We start from the raw sequence: 19,798 nt of genomic DNA on the forward strand, positions 1-19,798 counted from the left end.
GGGCGTTTCGGCTGGGGCACGGTCCTCCATGTTTGTGTATTCCGGCAAACGTGGTGTCGGCTTTATTATTCACATTTCTCTGTACAGCAGAGCTCCGTACTTTTAGTAGCGTCTGTGCCTGGTGATATTTCAGCCTCATTCCATTCACTAGAATAGGAAGAAGCTGCAGCAAATTGTAATACCCGGCACAGCCGCTACTGAAAATAGAGCTTTGCACGGTAAACAATAAAGGGGGACACGTCACTCGCTGAAGCACTGTGGCCCCTTAGGGTTGCCGACAGTTGTACCACCACCAATCTAATATTAATGGCCTATCAGTTTTAAAGAACCGAAAAACCCCTTTAATATTTTACAAATGGTTTGATAGTTGTATGGCTGCCGTGTTGGTTTCCTACCATTGTGTATTCATCTCCTATACAGTCCTATGCGTTTCCATAGTTACAGACTACAAACAAACCATGTGTAGTCTGATCCTGATGTCATACTCCTTTTCATCTGTTCCCTACATCTTGCTAAACTACCAAATGTAAGTAACCAGGACGTATGACTGCAGGATCAGACTACACATGGTTTGTATACTGTTCTCATCGAGATACATAGGTCTGCGTTGGAACTGTAGACACAAAACGGTAAACTATTTAATCTAGCATATTGCTTCATTTTGTGTATTTGCAGCAATAAAAAAAAAACGTCTTTATCAAGCGCAGATATAACTAAGGGCTCTTTCAGATGAGCGTGCGAATGGCCCGTGAAAATAAATAGATGTCCTATTTTTTTGCGCTTAACTCGTACCTCCATAGACTCTAGTCTGTGGGGGATGCGTGATGTCTTGTCCCGCATGGGTGCACCTCGGATGTGAAAAACGAGTCCGAGGTTGGCCACGTTCGTGTGAATGTAACCTAAAAAGTGGCTGAATGGCTCAACAGAACAGGGCAACTCAAGGACCCTTGAGTTCTAGTGTATGGAAAAGTGCCTACTGTCCCTCATGTCGGAGATTTCCTCTATTTTAGCCATTTATTGGTGTTTCAGCCCATCTATGACCCGATTCTATATTTTCTGTCTGTAGAAATGAATGCTGAATTGTTCCTTTCTCCTAAGCACATTCGGCTAACACTTCTACGGAGCAGAAAATGCAATTACACTTCACTGCCTCGTAGCTGTACCAAAAAATAAATGTTGTTGGACAGGACTTCAACCACTACTGCACAATACGTCCATCTCCCTCTTCAGTCTGTCCCTGGGAGCTCGTACTTGTATTTAAAGATATACTAACCATTCCAAGCCGGGAAGAGGCTGATGGGATTAGAGTCCAGAATACGGTCCTCCCCTGTCATCACTGCTTTATTGAGCATATCGGTTAATGAATATTAGCGCCTTGTTTTATGTTGCGCTGTTTGTCGTACTTTAGGTTTAGTGCTCCTTGCGATAAATCTACGCAGCGGCTTTCACACGGTTAATGGTTTTCTCCTCCCATTCCAGTAACCAGCTCCCCCAACTTCTCAGTGACCAGGCAGATCTCGAGAGGGTAAACGTCACTGGACCCCCTCCGATGCCTCAATTTAGCGGTTTACTCTTGCGCTCCCTCCCTTTGCTGTGTCATGTAATGAATGACAGCATAAGGGTATACAGAAGGAAATGCTTTGGGCCATATAGGCCTAGAGAAATGCTCATTTTGTGTTCAGTGCAGCTGTCAATTCTATTTACATCAAGCTTAGAAGACACGACACAAGCGTTTTCTGTATAAAAACCGTGTACTCGAAGTACAGAAGTTTTATACTGATCAAGACCCGGCTGAATCCTCTCAAATGTTAAACGGAAATAAAAGCATTGACTTAAAACACCTTTTAGTTTGAGTTCACACATAGCAGTCAAAATAAATTTATGGGGGCAAAACCATGCCATTTTGTTGCGTTTCGCGCAAAAAACACATTTTGATCCAGCTTAAGGCCTCATGCACACGACCGTAGCCATGTGCTCGCCCGTGATTTTCGGATTGTCAGCCGCACGCAAATCGCGGGTAATGCACATGGCCGCGGCCATTATTTTCAATGAGCCCGGACCGCAGAAGATGGCCGTAATAAGACATGTCCGTTCTTTCTGTGGTGCGGACTCCCGGGCCATGCACGGACCGTAAAAACTACGGTCGTCTGCATGGCCCCATAGAAATGAATGGGGCCGCAATTCTCCCGTGGATTTTTGGGGGAATTGCGGCCGCAAAAGCAAGTTCGTGTGCATGGGGCCTTAGTCTTGTCAGATGTTCCACATTTATATTGGTTTCCAAGGACATGTATGACCACTATCGTTCCCACTGAGGTTGTTGGCCAACTAGTGCTGAATACCAAATGTGCTTAGTTCTATTTAAAGGGATTGTCGTTAATTAGAAAAGTATGTCTTTTTTATTTTTTATTTTTTTTTCTCCAGAAACTATGCCACCTCTATCCATGGGCTGTGTTTGGTATTGCAGGTCACCGCCATTCCAGTGATAGGGCGATTTTTTTGAATGGCTAATTCTGAACAGCCCATTTAAGCAGAAATATGTTCTCGCTTTCATGTTGCTACATAAATAGACTGGTTGCCGCTCGGGATACCTTGGTCTAGGCACAAAGGGGCGTGAAAAATTGAGTAAATGCAGTTTGACAGTCGGGAACCTCAGAAGGGTATGAGATCCTGAAAGACTGATAATCTGGTACCCATCTACTTCTGAGGGGGAAGGGGTATTGGGTTTCTACTACAGCATGTTTATTTTATGGCAGGCATACGACTCTAGTGTTCTCGTTAGACTGATATTCACGTCTGTGGTCATGTCAATGTTCCAATCGTTGGTATCACTTGGCTGCATTTGTATGTTAGTTGACACTCCCTGTTTGTCCCATGAAATATTAGTATTATTTTGGCTTTCTTCCATTTGACAGTTGACTACTTATCTACAGGAGCTTTCAGTGGCTTTATCTCACATTCGTGACATCTTTTTCCATGCATGTGCAATAACCTACAACTTTCAAATACACATCTCGCTAATAATAGTAGGAAGGGGGATAACAAAACTTTGTGCCTCGTTTAGCTTATATTCTGTGAAAACTGAAGGAGTTTAGCTTCACAGTCAGTGGTGACCACATTGGTGAGACCATGGTGGTCACGTGTCATACAACAAAGCTTCTAGTGGTGCATGTCTCTGATGTGCCACCAGCTTCTCTGCTGTGGTATTGTAAGGGCAGGGGGGATCCTCAGGAGGGACCTCAGTCTGCTGGAGGTTTGAGGATCCCCCTTGTATTAGCCATAGAGGTGAGCGGTGTCCTTGTTCACACTACAGTCATGGCTCTCATTTGTAACCGAGCCATGATCTGTAGGATAGATCAGTTTTCAAACATATCCTGATGACTCCTGGCAGATCGCATTGACTTATAACAGCGCCTGTCAGGTTTCAGCCTGGTTTTTCTTGGCAGGAATAGTATTGCAGACCCAGTTCTTGCCACAAAAACACCGGAGCCCAGAGGGAACCGAACACAACGCTGACGTGAACAGAGCCGTACGGAGTCGTTCATTCATTTGTATGGACTGTGTGTAATACAAAGCTCTATTTTTCCAGCAGCTGAATGTTAGGTGGGCTGAGAGGTTTTCCTTATGGGATGATCCCTTTAACAGTTTTGCAGCCAGTTTTGGCCTTGAGGATGCAGCAGTTTTTATTTTTCTCACCGTCGCATTCTGAGAGCCATAACTTTATTTTATCATTGACATAGCCACCATAGCCACATGAGGACTTGTTTTGCAGTATGAATTGTATTTTTTAATGGCACCTTTTTGTGGTTTACTTGATAATATAACTATTTCTACATATGTGGTGTTTTTTTTTTTTGTTGTTTTTTCTTAACTCCCGCATAAAAAAAACTAAGTCTGCCATTGTTTTTTGGGTTTTGATTTTGCAGTGTTCACAGTGCGGTATAAATTACATGTTAACTTTTAGGCCTCATGCACACGAATGTGCTTTTGCGGCCACGATTCCCCCGAAAATCTACGGGAGAATTGCGGCCCCATTCATTCCTATGGGGCCATGCACACGACTGTGGTTTTCACGGTCCATGCGTGGCCCAGGAGCCCAGACCGCAGAAAGAACGGGCATATCTTATTACAGCCGTGTTCTGCGGTCCAGGCTCATAGCAAATAATGGACGCGGCTATGTGCATGGCCCGCGATTTGCGGGCGGCTCGCGGCTATCACTCCGTGGCTGGCCGACTGGAAAATCACGGCCTTGCATATGGCTACTGGTGCATGAGGCCTTATTCTGTGGGTCATTGCATTAGGGCTACAGCACATTTGTTTTTATGTTTACACAATAAAGACAAAACAAAATAAGTTTTTGTGTTTATCTGCGTTCAAAGACCTGTGGCATTTTTATTTTACTGACCTGCAGTCTGTTAGGCCCTAATCTCACATCCATGGCAGATATGGAGGCCTTTTTTAGGCCCTCTCCTGCCGTCGGCCAACGATCGGGCGCGCCGATGGGCTGACAGACGGCCCCCTCCCTCTGTCAAACTTCTTAGATGTCGTGGTTGCTATTGACTGACTCAACTAAGGGGTTAAACGAACGCCGATCCCAGCCTTTGCAGCAGGGTGTCTACTGGTGAGACCGCACCACACGAGGACTGTATGTATACCGGGGCCTGTCGTAAGGACCTCCTGCCCACGCCATGTGAATGTCTGCATATGTGTATATATAGAGCACAGGGCGGAAGAGCTTAAAGAGGCTCTATCACCAGATTTTGCAACCCCTATCTGCTATTGCAGCAGATCGGCGCTGCAATGTAGATAAGAGTAACGTTTTTATTTTTAAAAAACGAGCATTTTTGGCCAAGTTATGACCATTTTTGTAGTTATGCAAATGAGGCTTGCAAAAGTCCAAGTGGGTGTGTTTAAAAGTAAAAGTACAACTGGGCGTGTATTATGTGCGTACATGGTCATAACTTGGCCAAAAATGCTCGTTTTTTAAAAATAAAAACGTTACTGTAATCTACATTGCAGCTCCTATCTGCTGCAATAGCAGATAGGGGTTGCAAAATCTGGTGACAGAGCCTCTTTAAGGCTCTATTCACACTTGCATTTTGCCTTTTTGTTAGGTTCTACATCGGTGTACAAATTAAGCAGAGCTTTGGGTATTGTTTCCATAGTGTTTTTGTAGATTATGTGGTTAGCATTGTTAAGATTTTCTCCATTAAGACTGCTTTAAAGGGATTCATCAATGATGATAAATGGCGCCAAGCGAGCATGATCAGTGAGCGCTGTGCGGATCCTGGGTTTATTAACCTCTTTATCTTGTTTCAGGTAAAAGCAAAGAAGCGGAAATCAAAAGGATAAACAAGGAACTGGCCAACATTCGCTCTAAATTTAAGGGTATGTATTGTAGATCTGACTCCCAGCTCGTCATCACATCCTCAATGTGCTGTAAACAGATGACACTGCAGCAAACAAGATGAAGGATTTGCGCTTTATCTTCCCTCGTTCGTCCTGTATTCTGCTTTATTACCGTCTGTCACATGCTGTATTTCTCCTCATGTTTGTTTCCTGCATAGATTATGTAGCATAGTAAACCTATGTGAGATGTCTTCTGCAGGGTGAAACCAGATTTTTCCTGTTGTCTGTTGCCTTCATGATAGGGGAAAATGTTCCAGCAGCACTATAGGAAATAAAGGAGTTAATCTGATTCCAGAATAGCAGCATCCTAATGTCGTGACAAGAGATTCCACTGCCATAGCAACGGCGAGGATGAGCAGTCCGACGCGCTGCAACACTTGCTCATCCGTCACTGTCAGAACAATCTCGTTTTCTCCATAATACACTGGGCAGCCATAGCCTATTAATATCAAATGTGCATCTTTATTAGTCGCTGCCGAGTAGATAAGACGCTCAGGTGCCCTTTTATTTCGTCAGGTAGTTTAATTTTGTCTTTCAGCTTGTTATATTTATAAAGAATAGACTACAGTTCAATGTGTTGTACAGCCAGCAGGACTGCACCTTGCTACAGATGTAGAAGGGTCGAGTTTATTTGGCACAACGCATTGTGGTCATATGATTTTATATATGGGTTTTTCGTCTGGTGGCAGGTAGGGCTGGGCGATTACAACCTAAATCAAAATCACGATTAATAGAACATGTAACCTCGATTTGACTAATGAACAATTATTTAGGCCACACCCCTTTTGCATGGCTCGCCCCCTACGCTATTAAATTAATTTGTGTCCCCTGAGCCTGCTCTATACTACTGTATATAATATGCCCCCTGACACTGCCCCACACGCAGTGTAAAGCCCCCATAGCTGCCCCACACGCAGTGTAAAGCCCCCATAGCTGCCCCACACGCAGTGTAAAGCCCCCATAGCTGCCCCGCACGCAGTGTAAAGCCCCCATAGCTGCCCCGCACGCAGTGTAAAGCCCCCATAGCTGCCCCGCACGCAGTGTAAAGCCCCCATAGCTGCCCCGCACGCAGTGTAAAGCCCCCATAGCTGCCCCGCACGCAGTGTAAAGCCCCCATAGCTGCCCCGCACGCAGTGTAAAGCCCCCATAGCTGCCCCCCACGCAGCCCCAATAGTGCTTAATAAAAATAATAAAATACATGCTCACCTAACCCTGTTCTGACGAGTGGAGGAGATCCCTCTGGTCCTCCGGTCTGTGTGGCTTGGCGCAGACAGGTGAGATGACCTCATTGCCTCACGCTTATCTGTGCCAAGCCGCTCATATTAGACAGGTGTGAGGCAGTGAAGTCATCGCATCTACGAGCGCCGAGCCGCGAGCAGCCGGCATTACATAGTGAATGGTAGAGCAGAGACTTAAGGGCCTCCCTGCTCTACCATTGGATCAACTGTACCTGCGTCTTGAGACTGCAGATACAGTTTAATCTTAAAAACAAACTGACAATCGAAATGCGCAAGATGACGTCCGTTATCTGCACTGAAGTTCTGTTGTGTAGTTTTCCGTTTAATTGGCCAGCCATAGTGGCAGGGAAATTAAATAGAATTTCCTACTCGGTTGTAGCAGTATACAAAAGAGGCAATTCAATGATAAACCTTTGCTACGTCTCTGCCAAGCTTTATGATATATTAACAAATTGTTCTTCACATTCCGCTTTTTATTTGGGCCACCAATCTTATACACCATTTCTTAGGCCCGCACTGGGTTGGTATCTGCCAGTTTCCTAATCCTGTATGTATGTTGACAGAGCATGTGGCATCTAAAAAGGTTTGGTTTAGCTCCAGTCCACATGCTGATAATATAGACGGGGTACAAGTTAGGCCTTATCCACACGGCTGTATTTGGTCCATGATATACGGACCATATGTCAGCCGTGTTTCCCGGATCGCACACCGCTCAGTGAGCTGGGCTCCTAGCCTTATAGCCACGTATGATGCTAGGTGGCCCTGTCTCCTCAAGGGAATACTGTCCCGTCCTGAAAACGGCTCGGCTCCCTGAACTGCGTTCGGTCCGGGAAATGCGGCTGACATACTGTTCTTATATCATAGACTGAACACGGCTGTATGAATAAGGCCCTACTGTGATCTCGTATTTACGTGGCTGCCCATTCATTTTGTATGGGCAGTTGGGCACTGTCATTTTATCTGCGCTGGCTGCCCACTGCTTCCCTAGGCTATAACAGCAGATGTTAGACCTGTCAAAAGGTGACAGCGATGGAAGCTAACATGCTTGTTCAGGAGATTTGGAGCATTAAAGGGGTCTTCTCATGTTGCTTGACTTTCTGCAGCTCAACAACGTGGGACCACTGTTCTCCTGATTGGTGGTCCCAGAGGGAGTCCCCACCTATCCTGTAGGTATGCTAAAGGTCTTAAATGTCTGACGGGATTACCCCCTTTAAGAATTCTGGGAGATCTAAATCCATCACAGAACAAAGGTGATGAATCCAAGCACAGATAAAACTGCACACATAGTAAATAAAAACATAAAAGAAAAAAACAAAACCTTAAAGGGCAGAATGGACATCTTGGTCTTTGCCGCCACAATTCTAGGTTTCCTTTTTTTTAAATCAAGTAATTTTTTATTTTCAGCAAAAACAAAACATTTGCGATAGAGCATCGCACAATACATACAACCCCCCCTTCTTCCATAGTATACATGCTCATACATAATAACATACAATTCTAGGTTTCTATCGGAGAGGATTCCAGCTTCTTGAACCCCATTAGTCTAACCTCTCGATAGGCACCATCGGTATTTCATGAGGGACCAGTATACAAAGGCATTTTTTCTTCTTGACTCTGGATACACCGTACACGGTTTGGGTAAGAGTACGGGTATAGATGATTATAGACTAAGTTTTTAACTTTCATTTACACTATATGCCATTCTGGCTTCACATCAATTTTGGGTTGATAATTTGTTTAATCCTAGAACACCTATTTTTCCTATAGTTTACAGTGAGCGAGCACCACTACCCGAATGCTGCAGATATCCTTGTTTCTAGTGGAAAAATATTTGTTGATGTGCTATTTTCTATGTGGAGGGATTGGTGTGCAGGAATTGCAGGGGTCAGAGGACATCCACACAAAAAGCTGAGGTTGTAGAAATCGCTGCAACACACCAGAGAAGATCCTACGAAAATGAAAAACAGGAAACGCTACTAGATAACCAAGATTTCCTTTTTTAAAGAAAATGCATAGTGAAGTAAAAAAAACGTACAAACTCAACACAATGTGCTGAGATTGGGGGGAGGGGAGATTTGAAAAAAACAAAACCAACAAACCATAACGCGAACTGTTGTATCAAAGATTAGAGGGATTTTTGTCTGTAATGTTCCCCTTTAGTGGTTTAAGGTGTCATTCACTCCATACTACGGATGACGCCTCTGTATAGCACAATATTACCAAAGCGATGCATTTTAGGGAAGAATACCTCTAATCCAGTGGAGCGTTCCATCATGAATGCAAGGCATACAGAGGTACATTATGACCCCACACTTTTATGGGTCTTGCGACTCCGTACAACTTGTAAGGTGCTGTATTAGGGTATGTGCACACACACTAATTACGTCCGTAAATGACGGACGTATTTCGGGAGCAAGTACCGGACCGAACACAGTGCAGGGAGCCGGGCTCCTAGCATCATACTTATGTACGACGCTAGGAGTCCTTGCCTCTCCGTGGAACTACTGTCCCGTACTGAAAACATGATTACAGTACGGGACAGTTGTCCTGCAGCGAGGCAGGGACTCCTAGCATCGTACATAACTATGATGCTAGGAGCCCGGCTCCCTGCACTGTGTTCGGTCCGGTACTTGCGGCCGAAATACGTCCGTCAATTACGGACGTAATTCCCTCGTGTGCACATACCCTTACGGTGTTGTAAGAGGTCTAAGGTTATCTATATGCCTGTAGTGCATTTGGTGAGCGTGATTTTTTTATATTAGTGGGCCCCTGAGTGGGCCAGAATTTCTCCAAAATGAGTCGAGACACAAACTCCTACACAAAACATTTACTTCAAGTTATTGCCATTACTCTACTTGTGTCCCTTGACTTGCCGCAGGACATGCTGCTGGATGACGTCCCCAGACTGTAGAATATTTAGCTCTGTTCTTTAATCTTTTACCTGTACTTTACACTTCCTTTAAAAATTGCCCTGTGTTAAAGCTGCGGTGTTGTAGACGTGACGTGTCAGATAAGACCGGGCAGCAGTGTGTCCCTCTAATAACCTTTGGAACCATAAGTTGGTCTATGTATAGATATTGTGCGCATGTTAGGAAAACGTCCTTCAGTTAATGGTATACTATTTATACATTGGGATGGATTTACCAAAACTGGTGCGCAGAAAGTGGTGCAGTTACCCGTGGCAACCAATCGGATTCCACCTCATTTTATCAGCGGCCCTTTGGAAAATTAAAGCAGCAACCAATCTATAGGCAACTGCTCCACTTTTTCTTTGCACCAGTCTTGACACATCTACCCCATTGTCTTAAAGGAGACCTGCCCAAAAATGTTTTTAGAAAGGCCCATTAATGGATATTATTTTATAACATTGTACATCGTCTTATCTCAGCATAGAAGATACACTTAGGCCTTCTTCACACGAACGTGTTATACGTGTGATTTTCACACACGTCGCACGGACCTATGTTAGTGAATGGGGCCGTTAAGACTGTCCGTGAATTTCACGCAGCGTATGTGCGCTGCGTAAAACTCATGACATGTCCTACACTTGCCCCTCTTTCGCGCAGCACGCACCCATTTAAGTCAATGCGTGCGTGCAAATCGCGCTCGGCACACGGAAGCACTTCCGGGTGCCGCGCGTGATGCGTGCTACAGTAGTAAAATAAATAAATAAATTAAGTGATAACCGAAAACATAAAACCAGAGTGTCATAATGATGCTAGCTGTGCAAAAATCACGCAGCCACGCACCATATGCTGATGACATACGGACCTTTTGCGCTCGCAAAACGCAGTGTTTTTTGCGCGCGCAAAACTGACACGTCCATGTGAATAAGGCCTTAAGTTACGTTTATTATCTTATGGGAGGGTCCTGAACATAGTCAAAGCCTATAAGAAGTGAAGCAAATCTACAGCAGGCCAGACCTGGCCTACAGCGCTTGTGTTTTTATGACCGGCAAGAATGAATGACTGCAAGCAGAGATCTTGAAAACCTTGAGGAATTGATAAGGAAAGTATATTGGAAAATGTATACGTTTCCTTTATACATAGGTAACTTTTCTTTTTGCTAAATACGGAGTACCCCTTTAAAGGAGTATTCCCATGTGAGACGTTTATGGCATAATCACGGGGTATGCCATAAATGTCGGATAGATACGGGTCCCAACAATACGACCTGCATCTTTCTAGAAAACGGCCCACTCCTGGCGAGGCTGCCTCATACAGACGTAGACCAGATGGGATGGTGGTCGGTAGTCCGGAAACAGCTGAGCTGCGCTGTTTTCATAACTCCCATAGAAGGGAATGGTGGTAGTTATGGAAATCCTCAAACTACTCTGCTTCCGTAACTCCCAAGTTATTTTGCAAAGGAGTCCCCGCCTGCGTGCGGCACCGAGCAGCCACCTCACCAGACATGGTCGGGGGACCCCGTTCTCGAGATAGCTGCAGATTCCAGAGCCCAGACTCACATCTATCAGACATATATGGCATACCCTGTGGATATGCCATACATTTCAGAGATGGGAACACCTCTTGGATGAGTTCTTGCATAGCACAGAGCTGGTGACCGTCTTTATAAAGCTGCCTAAAGAGCGGTAGCCGGAGACTTGTACTGTTTTACCCTGTTCTAGGAATAAACTCAGCACTTTTTTTTTCTATTTCTTGGCCAAGTTGACCTCTCCCTGCTGCTAGGAATGTGAGTCGGCACTGTCAGTGCGCCAACGCTCAGCAATACTTCCTTTTTATCACATGCTGCCTGTAATGTAGTAATGCTTAATAATTAATAATACTTAAAGGGGTTGTCATGGACACTTTACAATATACTTGTGTTTAAAATTCCTCTTCTGTCCCCCCAATGCTGGTAACTCATGCCTGCGTTTAATCTGTACACCATAGTGACGTCATATTGTCACCTCACTGCTTTTTTTTTTTTTTTTTACTGGCTGCGTTGTATTTTTCCACTCTCCCCGGTTTCCCAGCCTAAGCTTAAAACACCCAGACAATCCCTTTAATATTTACTGTATGTAGTTATTAATTCATACTGCTTTAGCAATGCAGGCAATGTGCCAATGTTGTCCTGCTCTTCCAGAAGCCCCCATTATTAAATGATATCGTGCTGATTCTGTTGGTGCGTTTCATGTGTTGCTTCTGTACTCAATGTGCTGCTGTAGTACTTTTCTTAATATGAAGAGGGTATTTTACTAGAAGGAATATTTTCTCTTTTAGGCTATGTTCACACGGGGTATTTTGCCGAGTTTTTTGACGCGGAAACCGCGTCGCAAAACTCGGCAGAAACGGCCCGAGAACGCCTCCCATTGATTTCAATGGGAGGCGTCGGAGTCTTTTTCCCGCGAGCAGGAAAAAGAAGCGACATGCCCTATCTTCGGGCGCTTCCGCCTCCGACCTCCCATTGACTTCAATGGGAGGCAGGCGAAACCGTATTTCTCGCTGTTTTATGCCCGCGGCGCTCAATGGCCGTGGGCGAAAAACGGCGCGATAATTGCCGCGAAAATCGGCGTGCAGGGAGAGGAATATCTGCATCAAAGTTCCAAACGGAATTTTGAGGCAGATATTCCTCCCCCAAAATACTCCGTGTGAACATAGCCTTAAAGGGGTTTTCCCATCAGGGACATTTATGACATCCATAGGATATGTCATAAAAGTCAGATGCAGGTCCCACCTCTGGGATCGGCACCGATCTCTACAACGGGGATTCCTAAATCCCCGTTCTCCTGCTTTGTGTGTTGCAGCTGACTCATGTGATTTCCACCCATGAAGAAGGAAACAGCGTAACTCGCTGTTTCCATAAGTCCCATAGAACTGAATGGTAGTTACAGAAACAGCGTAGCTCACATGCTGCGCGGCTTCCGGAACTGCCATTCACTACTGTGGGACTTATGGAAACAGCGTAGCTCAGCTAGCTATGCGGTTTCCTCCTTCATGGTTGGAAATCGCACGCTTCAGCCGTAACACAGAGCAGTAGAAAGGGGTTTAGGGGCCTCGTTCTAGAGCTCTCTACATTTGACATATCCTGTGGATGTAAAGAAGCACTCTACAAAGAATTATGGGAGCAAACCGTAATTCCGCTCTTGGTTTTGTATACCACCTGCGTATTTGCTAATAAGTCATATGGGAATGCTCGCACGATTATTGAAGCTTGTTGTCATGTGTGTTGACCCTAAAATGTGCCCCATGACAGGTTTACTTGACCTCCCCTTGTTTAAATAATTGAATATTGCTGCAACCACTTCCAGTTGGTGGTTTTCTGATTTTCTGTAAATCCCTTAAACGTATACTCCAGGGGGTATGCCAATTAATGAGGACTAATCGATGTAATGGGCTTTCAGAAAATCTGATTAAGTCTACCATATCTGGTTCCTTTAGTCCTTCCACAGAGCTACAGTAATAGGTGGACTGGCAAAGTCATGGTGCCCACTGCTCCGTTCTCCAGATTCTGCTGACTATTCGTATTAGGGTTTGTTCACATTGCATATGTACGAGGCCGACCACAGTGTCTGGATCCAGGTGTTTTTGAAGCTGTTTTTTATTTTTTATTTTTATTTTTCCTTGTGGTGGGAATGGAAAATCCACTCCAAAAACACCAAGAAGTGACATGCCATTTCTTTTTACAAGGCAGGTTTTTACACGGTGTATTTGAATTCGGTGGCTTAAAAATACACGTTCTGTTGGGGAGGAGAGAAGCCCGGGGCATGTTGGATCTCCACATTTCTGATCCTCTTTCTGCTGGGAGAGGTGCAACCACCGCTTGGCTCCTGCTTCCTATTGAAATCCTTGTTTATGGGGGAGTCAGGAGTGTTGGCTGTAGAACCAGCGCTCGGACAGCAGCCATCACTGTTTGTCCAGCTCTAGGCACCAGCAGGGGCTTAGGGGTAAGGTTTTATTACTTCTCCCCACTACTGTATATAATGGGGGAAGCTGCAGTCTGAAGTCATGGTGACAAAAAGGGATGTAATTGTCGTAGCAGCAAATAATTCGTCAATTAATACAATATTGTCCGCACTGAATTTAACTATTCAGGCCCTAACAGTTTATTGTTTTTTTCCCTACTCAAAAGTCCCAAAGGACTGAAGAGAAGTCTACTGATTTATCTTAAATCTGACTGTGGTTTCCAAAATCCCAACCACAGATAGCAGAAAAAAAATCTGACATCAGAGCGTCAAATCTTGTACGTGAACTAGGATCTTCACCGCAGATTTTACATTTGCAATGCAAAGGGTGAGATCTGCAGCAGAATATGCCTTGAGTTTTTGCAACATATCTTTGAAAAAAAACCATGGCTCAAATATGTGCCAAATCTGAATTCGGCCTTTATGGATTTTTACTGTACATCTAAATAAGTTTAGACGACCACCTTTATTCTGCTGACTTCCTGGGATTACTATTATTGGAGAACCCCCACTTGGAAGATTTGAGTTCAGTCGCTAATGCCATTATAGAGGGTGAAGCTAACTGTGCACTATATAATGTAATCAATAATTGTGGAGATTCTACATGTGCGATATTCGTGTTTTATAAATACATAGGTTGAAGAACACGGCACTTACTGCGCTCACTGCATTGTTGTTCCTTTCTTCCCCAGGAGACAAAGCTTTGGACGGCTACAGCAAGAAGAAATATGTCTGCAAGCTGCTGTTCATCTTCTTACTTGGCCATGACATTGATTTTGGCCACATGGAGGCAGTAAATCTGCTCAGCTCCAACAAATATACAGAGAAGCAGATTGTAAGTACATTTTCTTTCCCGTATTCTCTTAGTTTGCTTAGATCAGCTTTTTCCCAACCAGGCTTCTCTTGGGTTTCTCGGAGCCTGGTTAGGGGTTCCCCAGAAGATAGCAAAGGTGTCACTTCTTGGGTCAGTTCACACATTGCGGAAAATCTGCCGCAAATAGAGTAGCTTCAAAGTGGATGAGATAAAACTGACCTCATCCACACGCTGCGTAAATTCTGAGTGGAAAAAAAAATGCTCAAATTGACCTGCGGTGCAGAATTTTATTTCGCAGCATGTCCATTGTATTTGCGTAAACTCTGCTTATTTGTTGCGGGTTTAGCCCGAAAAAAACACAACTCCGAAAAAAACAAAACTTACCCAGAAGTCTGTGTTCCTCCAGCGCAGCCTCCTGTGATGACGTTTCATCCCATGTGACCGCTGTAGCCAATCACAGGCTGTAGCGGTCGCATGAGATGAAACCTCATCCCAGGAAGCCGGCCTAGATGAGGTCAGAGGGTCGGCCTACTGGCATAACGCTTAATCCCATGTGACTGCAGCGGTCTCCTGGGATGAAATGTCATCCCATGAGGCTGTCCTGCTGGTAGTTTTCCGCAGCGGACATTCCGTGCGAATATCTGCACCACAGTTTGGTGCGGTTTTTTGCCTGAAATTCCCTTCGGCGCACAAGGCGGATACGCTGCGTGCTCTTAGGCAGCGTATTCGCCTCGTGTGAACTCGACCCTACAGCAGAGAAGGCTCAGCATGGAGGCAGGCAAAGCGGTCGACAAATCTTGGCCAGAATATAGAATGCTTTACCTGCCGCTACACCGAGCTACTATAGGGTAGAACTGGTAGCAGGGGCTCACCAGGAAAGATTTTTTTTTTCTAAAGCGTTCCCTCATCGTAATAAGGACAGGAATCACTGGCTTAGGTGTAGGTGATGCTGCAGTAAAATGACTCGCCAGATTTCTACCTTGCTTCATTTTTCCTTTTTTCACCTGGGTTGGTGTCCTCTGTGGAGACTTCAGGCCGAGGACTTCACAGCTGCTGTTATTAGAACAGTATAAAACCACTCCATGTTCCAGATGTCTTGACTGATGGTATTATATACTGTAGTATAGCGCCCCCTAATGCATCCTTTGTGCTTTAACATATCCTTTAATTACCCATAGATTTCTATGTATGGATCTTCTGTTCTCAGAGCCCCATAGATAAGAGCAGGGCTGGCTCTTCTCTGCTCTTTGCCCCTTCATACACTCTGTAGCCCCCTGTCTGCGGCATTATTTTAATCAGATCTATAGTGATAAGGGTTTGTATCCATTTCTGAAAAATAGTCCCTGGTACTTGTGATTGGGTTGAGTCCTTACATACAGGCAGGTAACACGATGGAGTTGAGATCACTCTTTACACATTTCATGTTTTTCTGACAGTCCTTTTCTAACATGTAAATTTACCTCACTAGTATTCTAATCCATACTTCTACTCAGTCGCCAATAGGCTCTCATTGTAAAAAAAAACGACCGCATACCGTGCGTCTTTACTGTATTCCTCTGTATAATGGCGTGGTCTACCTAATTCTATACAGTGAGTAATAAAGGTATGCTGATGGCATCCGCCATGTGAATAGGGTCCTATGGTTATGTTGAGCATATGTGCTCAACGTAGTTCACAAATGTGATGTGAACAGAGCCTTACATGCGGGTTTTGCTTCAGGTTTTAACTTTTTTACATTTCATTGTCACGTCCTCTAAGGGTCTGTGCCCACAGGATACTCTGCAGGTTTGCTGCAACAGAAAATCTACAGTGAAATCTTAAACAAAGAAGAGCAGATTAATCTCACAGAAATCCGCAACAAATAGTGCATCTTTGCCGAGCTTATTGCTGTGTAAACGCAGCCTTTTTTACCTGCGGATTTAGTTGATTATAGCAGAGTATAGGTGCACTTGCGGATTTCCATTGGTTTTTACTGCGTAAACACTGAAAACCACAACAAAACAAATCTGTTGCGGATTTTCGGCTCCCCTTGATGTCTATAGGCCAAACACACCGCATCTCTGCACAGACCCCGCAGCATAAATTGACATGCTGCGGAATTGAAAGCCGTACCGCAGAACCCTTCACACAACTTTTTCAGCGTTGTGGGCACGAGATTTTCTAATTCTCATTCACTTTGCTGCTACTGTGAATGATGCAGAATTTTCCGCACAGAATTCCTTTGCGGAAATTCTACAGCGTTTACGGTATGTGGAAACACGGCCTTAATCCACAACATAATCTGCATGCTGCGGATTAGAAAATCTGCAGCATGCCTTAAAATCCGCAGAGAGAAATCCATTACGTATGAATGGGAGTTTTAGTTCCATTCACCTGTATTGTACTGTATTTTGTTCCTGATCGCCACCGAAAATCTGCAGCGAACGTATGTCATGTGAACACGGCCCTAGGCGTGTGGTTTACTGTGGTGCATGTGTACAGACGTGGCAGCAGGTGGGGAATTATGGAGAGGGTGTGTTTTTTCTTTTTAAATTTAGTTTAACTGCTAAAAGTAAAGTTTCCAAACACATTCTCCTTCAACGCTTTCCCATCCCCCACCAAAAATGTACATTTGGGAACAACGTATGACATTCTATAGAACTGCTTCCATATCTAGAATTGACAATATACTGTTCGGTATGAACAACGTCTCTAATGACGTGGATTGGATTATTTCGGATTACCTGAATTGAGTAATTTTTTTAATCTTTTTTTTAAATAAAAATTTGTATGAACACCTTGTGTGCAACTTTCTAAATACATTTTTATTAAAGTATTTTTACTTTTTGAGATACAGCTGCTTTGTGTCCTGTATACAGAGCAGCTTTATCTCACACTGAGACCTGAATCCGTTAGTTCAGTGGGACTGATGGGTTCAGTGGCAGCGGGTCCTGTGTCTCTAACACACATGATCCACCTGTTCGGCCCCATGCACACGACCGTATGTTCATCCATCCATCCATCCATCCATCCATCCATACATACGGATTCATAGTGCATCAGTAATGCATTCGTATATACGGAGCCGCAAAAAGGAGAAAACCACAAATTATGTACAACATCTGCAAACCTGGCGTCTCCTATAAACGCTTCCGTAATTACAGCCTGCTATGGGTAGAGTTCTATGGGGAGTCTGTGTCGTAATTACGGACAAGAATATGACCTGTTCTATGTTCTACGGATCTGACACCAATCCATAAAAGTACGGAAAAGGCTCCATAGCCAATAGAAATTAATGGGTCCCCAATTATGGATAAAAAAAAATACGGTTGTGTGCTTGGGGCCTTCTCTATCACATCTAAGTTATGATCTTAAGCAGGATCGAGCTACTATCGATCACATCTGTCAGAGACATACAGGACCTGCTGACACTGAACCCATCAGTGCCACTGACCTAACGGATTCAGGTTTCAGCGCACGATACAGCTGCTCTGTATAAGGATACAAAGCAGCTGTATCTCAAAAAGTAAAAATTACTTTTAATAAAGTATTTAGAAAGTTGCACAAAACTTGCTGATTGAAATATTTTCTTTTTTTATAAAAATGTCTAATGTGTACATGGGTTTTAATAATATAAAGACGTTTAGTAGATAATGGGGAACTACATATTGAAATTTTTTTTTTTTTTTAGGGTTACCTTTTTATCTCCGTGCTGGTAAACTCTAACAGTGAACTTATCCGTCTCATCAACAACGCCATCAAAAATGACCTGTCTAGCCGCAACCCCACTTTCATGGGACTGGCCCTGCACTGCATTGCCAATGTAGGGAGCCGAGAGATGGCAGAAGCCTTTGCGGGAGAGATTCCTAGGATACTGGTTGCTGGGTAAGACCTAACTTATTAGTACTTACATGTTTGTTTTATTCATTGCACTTACTAGGAATACTTTTGAGGAGACAGTTAATTATTTAGGAAAGGAGAAGACTGGGTTCCTCAGAAGAAAATTAAACTCCCTGTAAAAAAATAATGTATATTCTCAGAACGGTCCGAAAGACAATATTTTCTGTTCCCTTTTCTGTCATTAAGACCTTGTATGGATTCTTATCACCAAATACGTTGATCGACCCGCATGTAAACCCATAGCTGCCACTGTTCAAGCCAGGGAGAAAGTAGATATGGTGTTTAGTGATTTGGATCCACAAGTGGTTAGGGCCTTCATGACTACACTGGGTGACATCTGAAGGTGGCAGAACATTTCCGTGCAATGATTAGCAGTGTAAGGGTATGTTCACACGCACTATTTACGGACGTATTTCAAGCGTTTTACGCCTGGAATTACGGCCGAAAATACTGCTTGAAAGCGTCGGCAAACATCTGCCCATTCATTTGAATGGGTTTTATAATGTTCTGTTCAGACGGTCATTTTTTTTACGCGCTGCTGTCAAGACGGCGCGTAAAAAAGACGCCCGCGTCAAAGTGCATGTCACTTCTTGGGACGTAATTGGAGCCGTTTTCCATTGACTCCATAGAAAAACAGCTCCAGTTACGTCCGTAATGGACGCTGCGAAAAACGCCTGCACTTGCCATTACGTCTGAAATTCAGGAGCGGTTTTCGCCTGAAAACGGCTCCGTAATTTCAGCCGTAACGGACATGCACGTGTGAACATACCCTAATAGTTGTTAAATAATACAGAAAGACCTAGATAAGCTGGCTGCCTGGGCAAGGTGGTGATCATAGAAATTTAATGGGGTTGTCCAGTTTTTTGTTTATTTTTAGAAAAGTAAAACATACCGTTTTCTAATATACATGTATTAGAAATTCTGCTCACATACGTTTATTATAGTGCATGTGGCCCCTATCACAGTGGAATGGTATAGCCCACAGATTAGACCTTTGTAATGTATCCACAGGCTAAGGCCTCATGCACACGTCCATATTCTGGTCAGTATTTTGCTTCGGTATTTGGAAGCCTAAACCAGTAGTGGAACATAAACAGAGAAAACCTATAATGGAATGATTTGCACCACTTCCGTGTTTTGGACCCACTCCTGGTTTTGGCTTCTAAATACTGAAGCAAAATACTGACCAGAATACTGACGTGTGCATGAGGCCTGACAATGTGACTAGACATGGCATCAGTCATGTAACACACACACACACACACACACACACACACACACCCCCCCCCCACGTACGTGTTGGGGTAACATGGGCTGTGTGAATAGGACGAATGGTGAAATAATAAACAATTAATTCACTGTGCATGTATTCATGGTCTGTGTGGTTTCCTATTCTATACATTTCTAAAAATTGGCTTGTGGGAAAAAAAGATGCCCTAAGAGGTGATCTTATTCACATATAAAAATGTGTGTGGTCCATACAAAGAACTGGCACATTATTTATTCATTCCAAGAACTGTAGAAATGAACAGGGAACATTATGTATGGAGGAAAGGC

General features: G+C 44.0%; 1 protein-coding gene across 2 annotated transcripts in view; it reads left to right on the plus strand.

Annotated features, from left to right (window-relative positions):
* AP2A2 (adaptor related protein complex 2 subunit alpha 2) overlaps positions 1-19,798 on the plus strand; it is a 73,615-nt gene that overhangs the window by 19,957 nt on the left and 33,860 nt on the right. For both annotated transcript variants that reach the window (XM_075837608.1, XM_075837609.1), the window contains exons 2-4: positions 5,317-5,385; positions 14,241-14,383; positions 18,033-18,226. In XM_075837608.1, coding sequence (XP_075693723.1) covers positions 5,317-5,385; positions 14,241-14,383; positions 18,033-18,226 — 406 coding nt within the window. The remainder of the gene's footprint in view (positions 1-5,316; positions 5,386-14,240; positions 14,384-18,032; positions 18,227-19,798) is intronic.

Source organism: Rhinoderma darwinii, chromosome 9 (genome assembly GCF_050947455.1).
Source record: "Rhinoderma darwinii isolate aRhiDar2 chromosome 9, aRhiDar2.hap1, whole genome shotgun sequence".
NCBI lineage: Eukaryota > Metazoa > Chordata > Amphibia > Anura > Rhinodermatidae > Rhinoderma > Rhinoderma darwinii.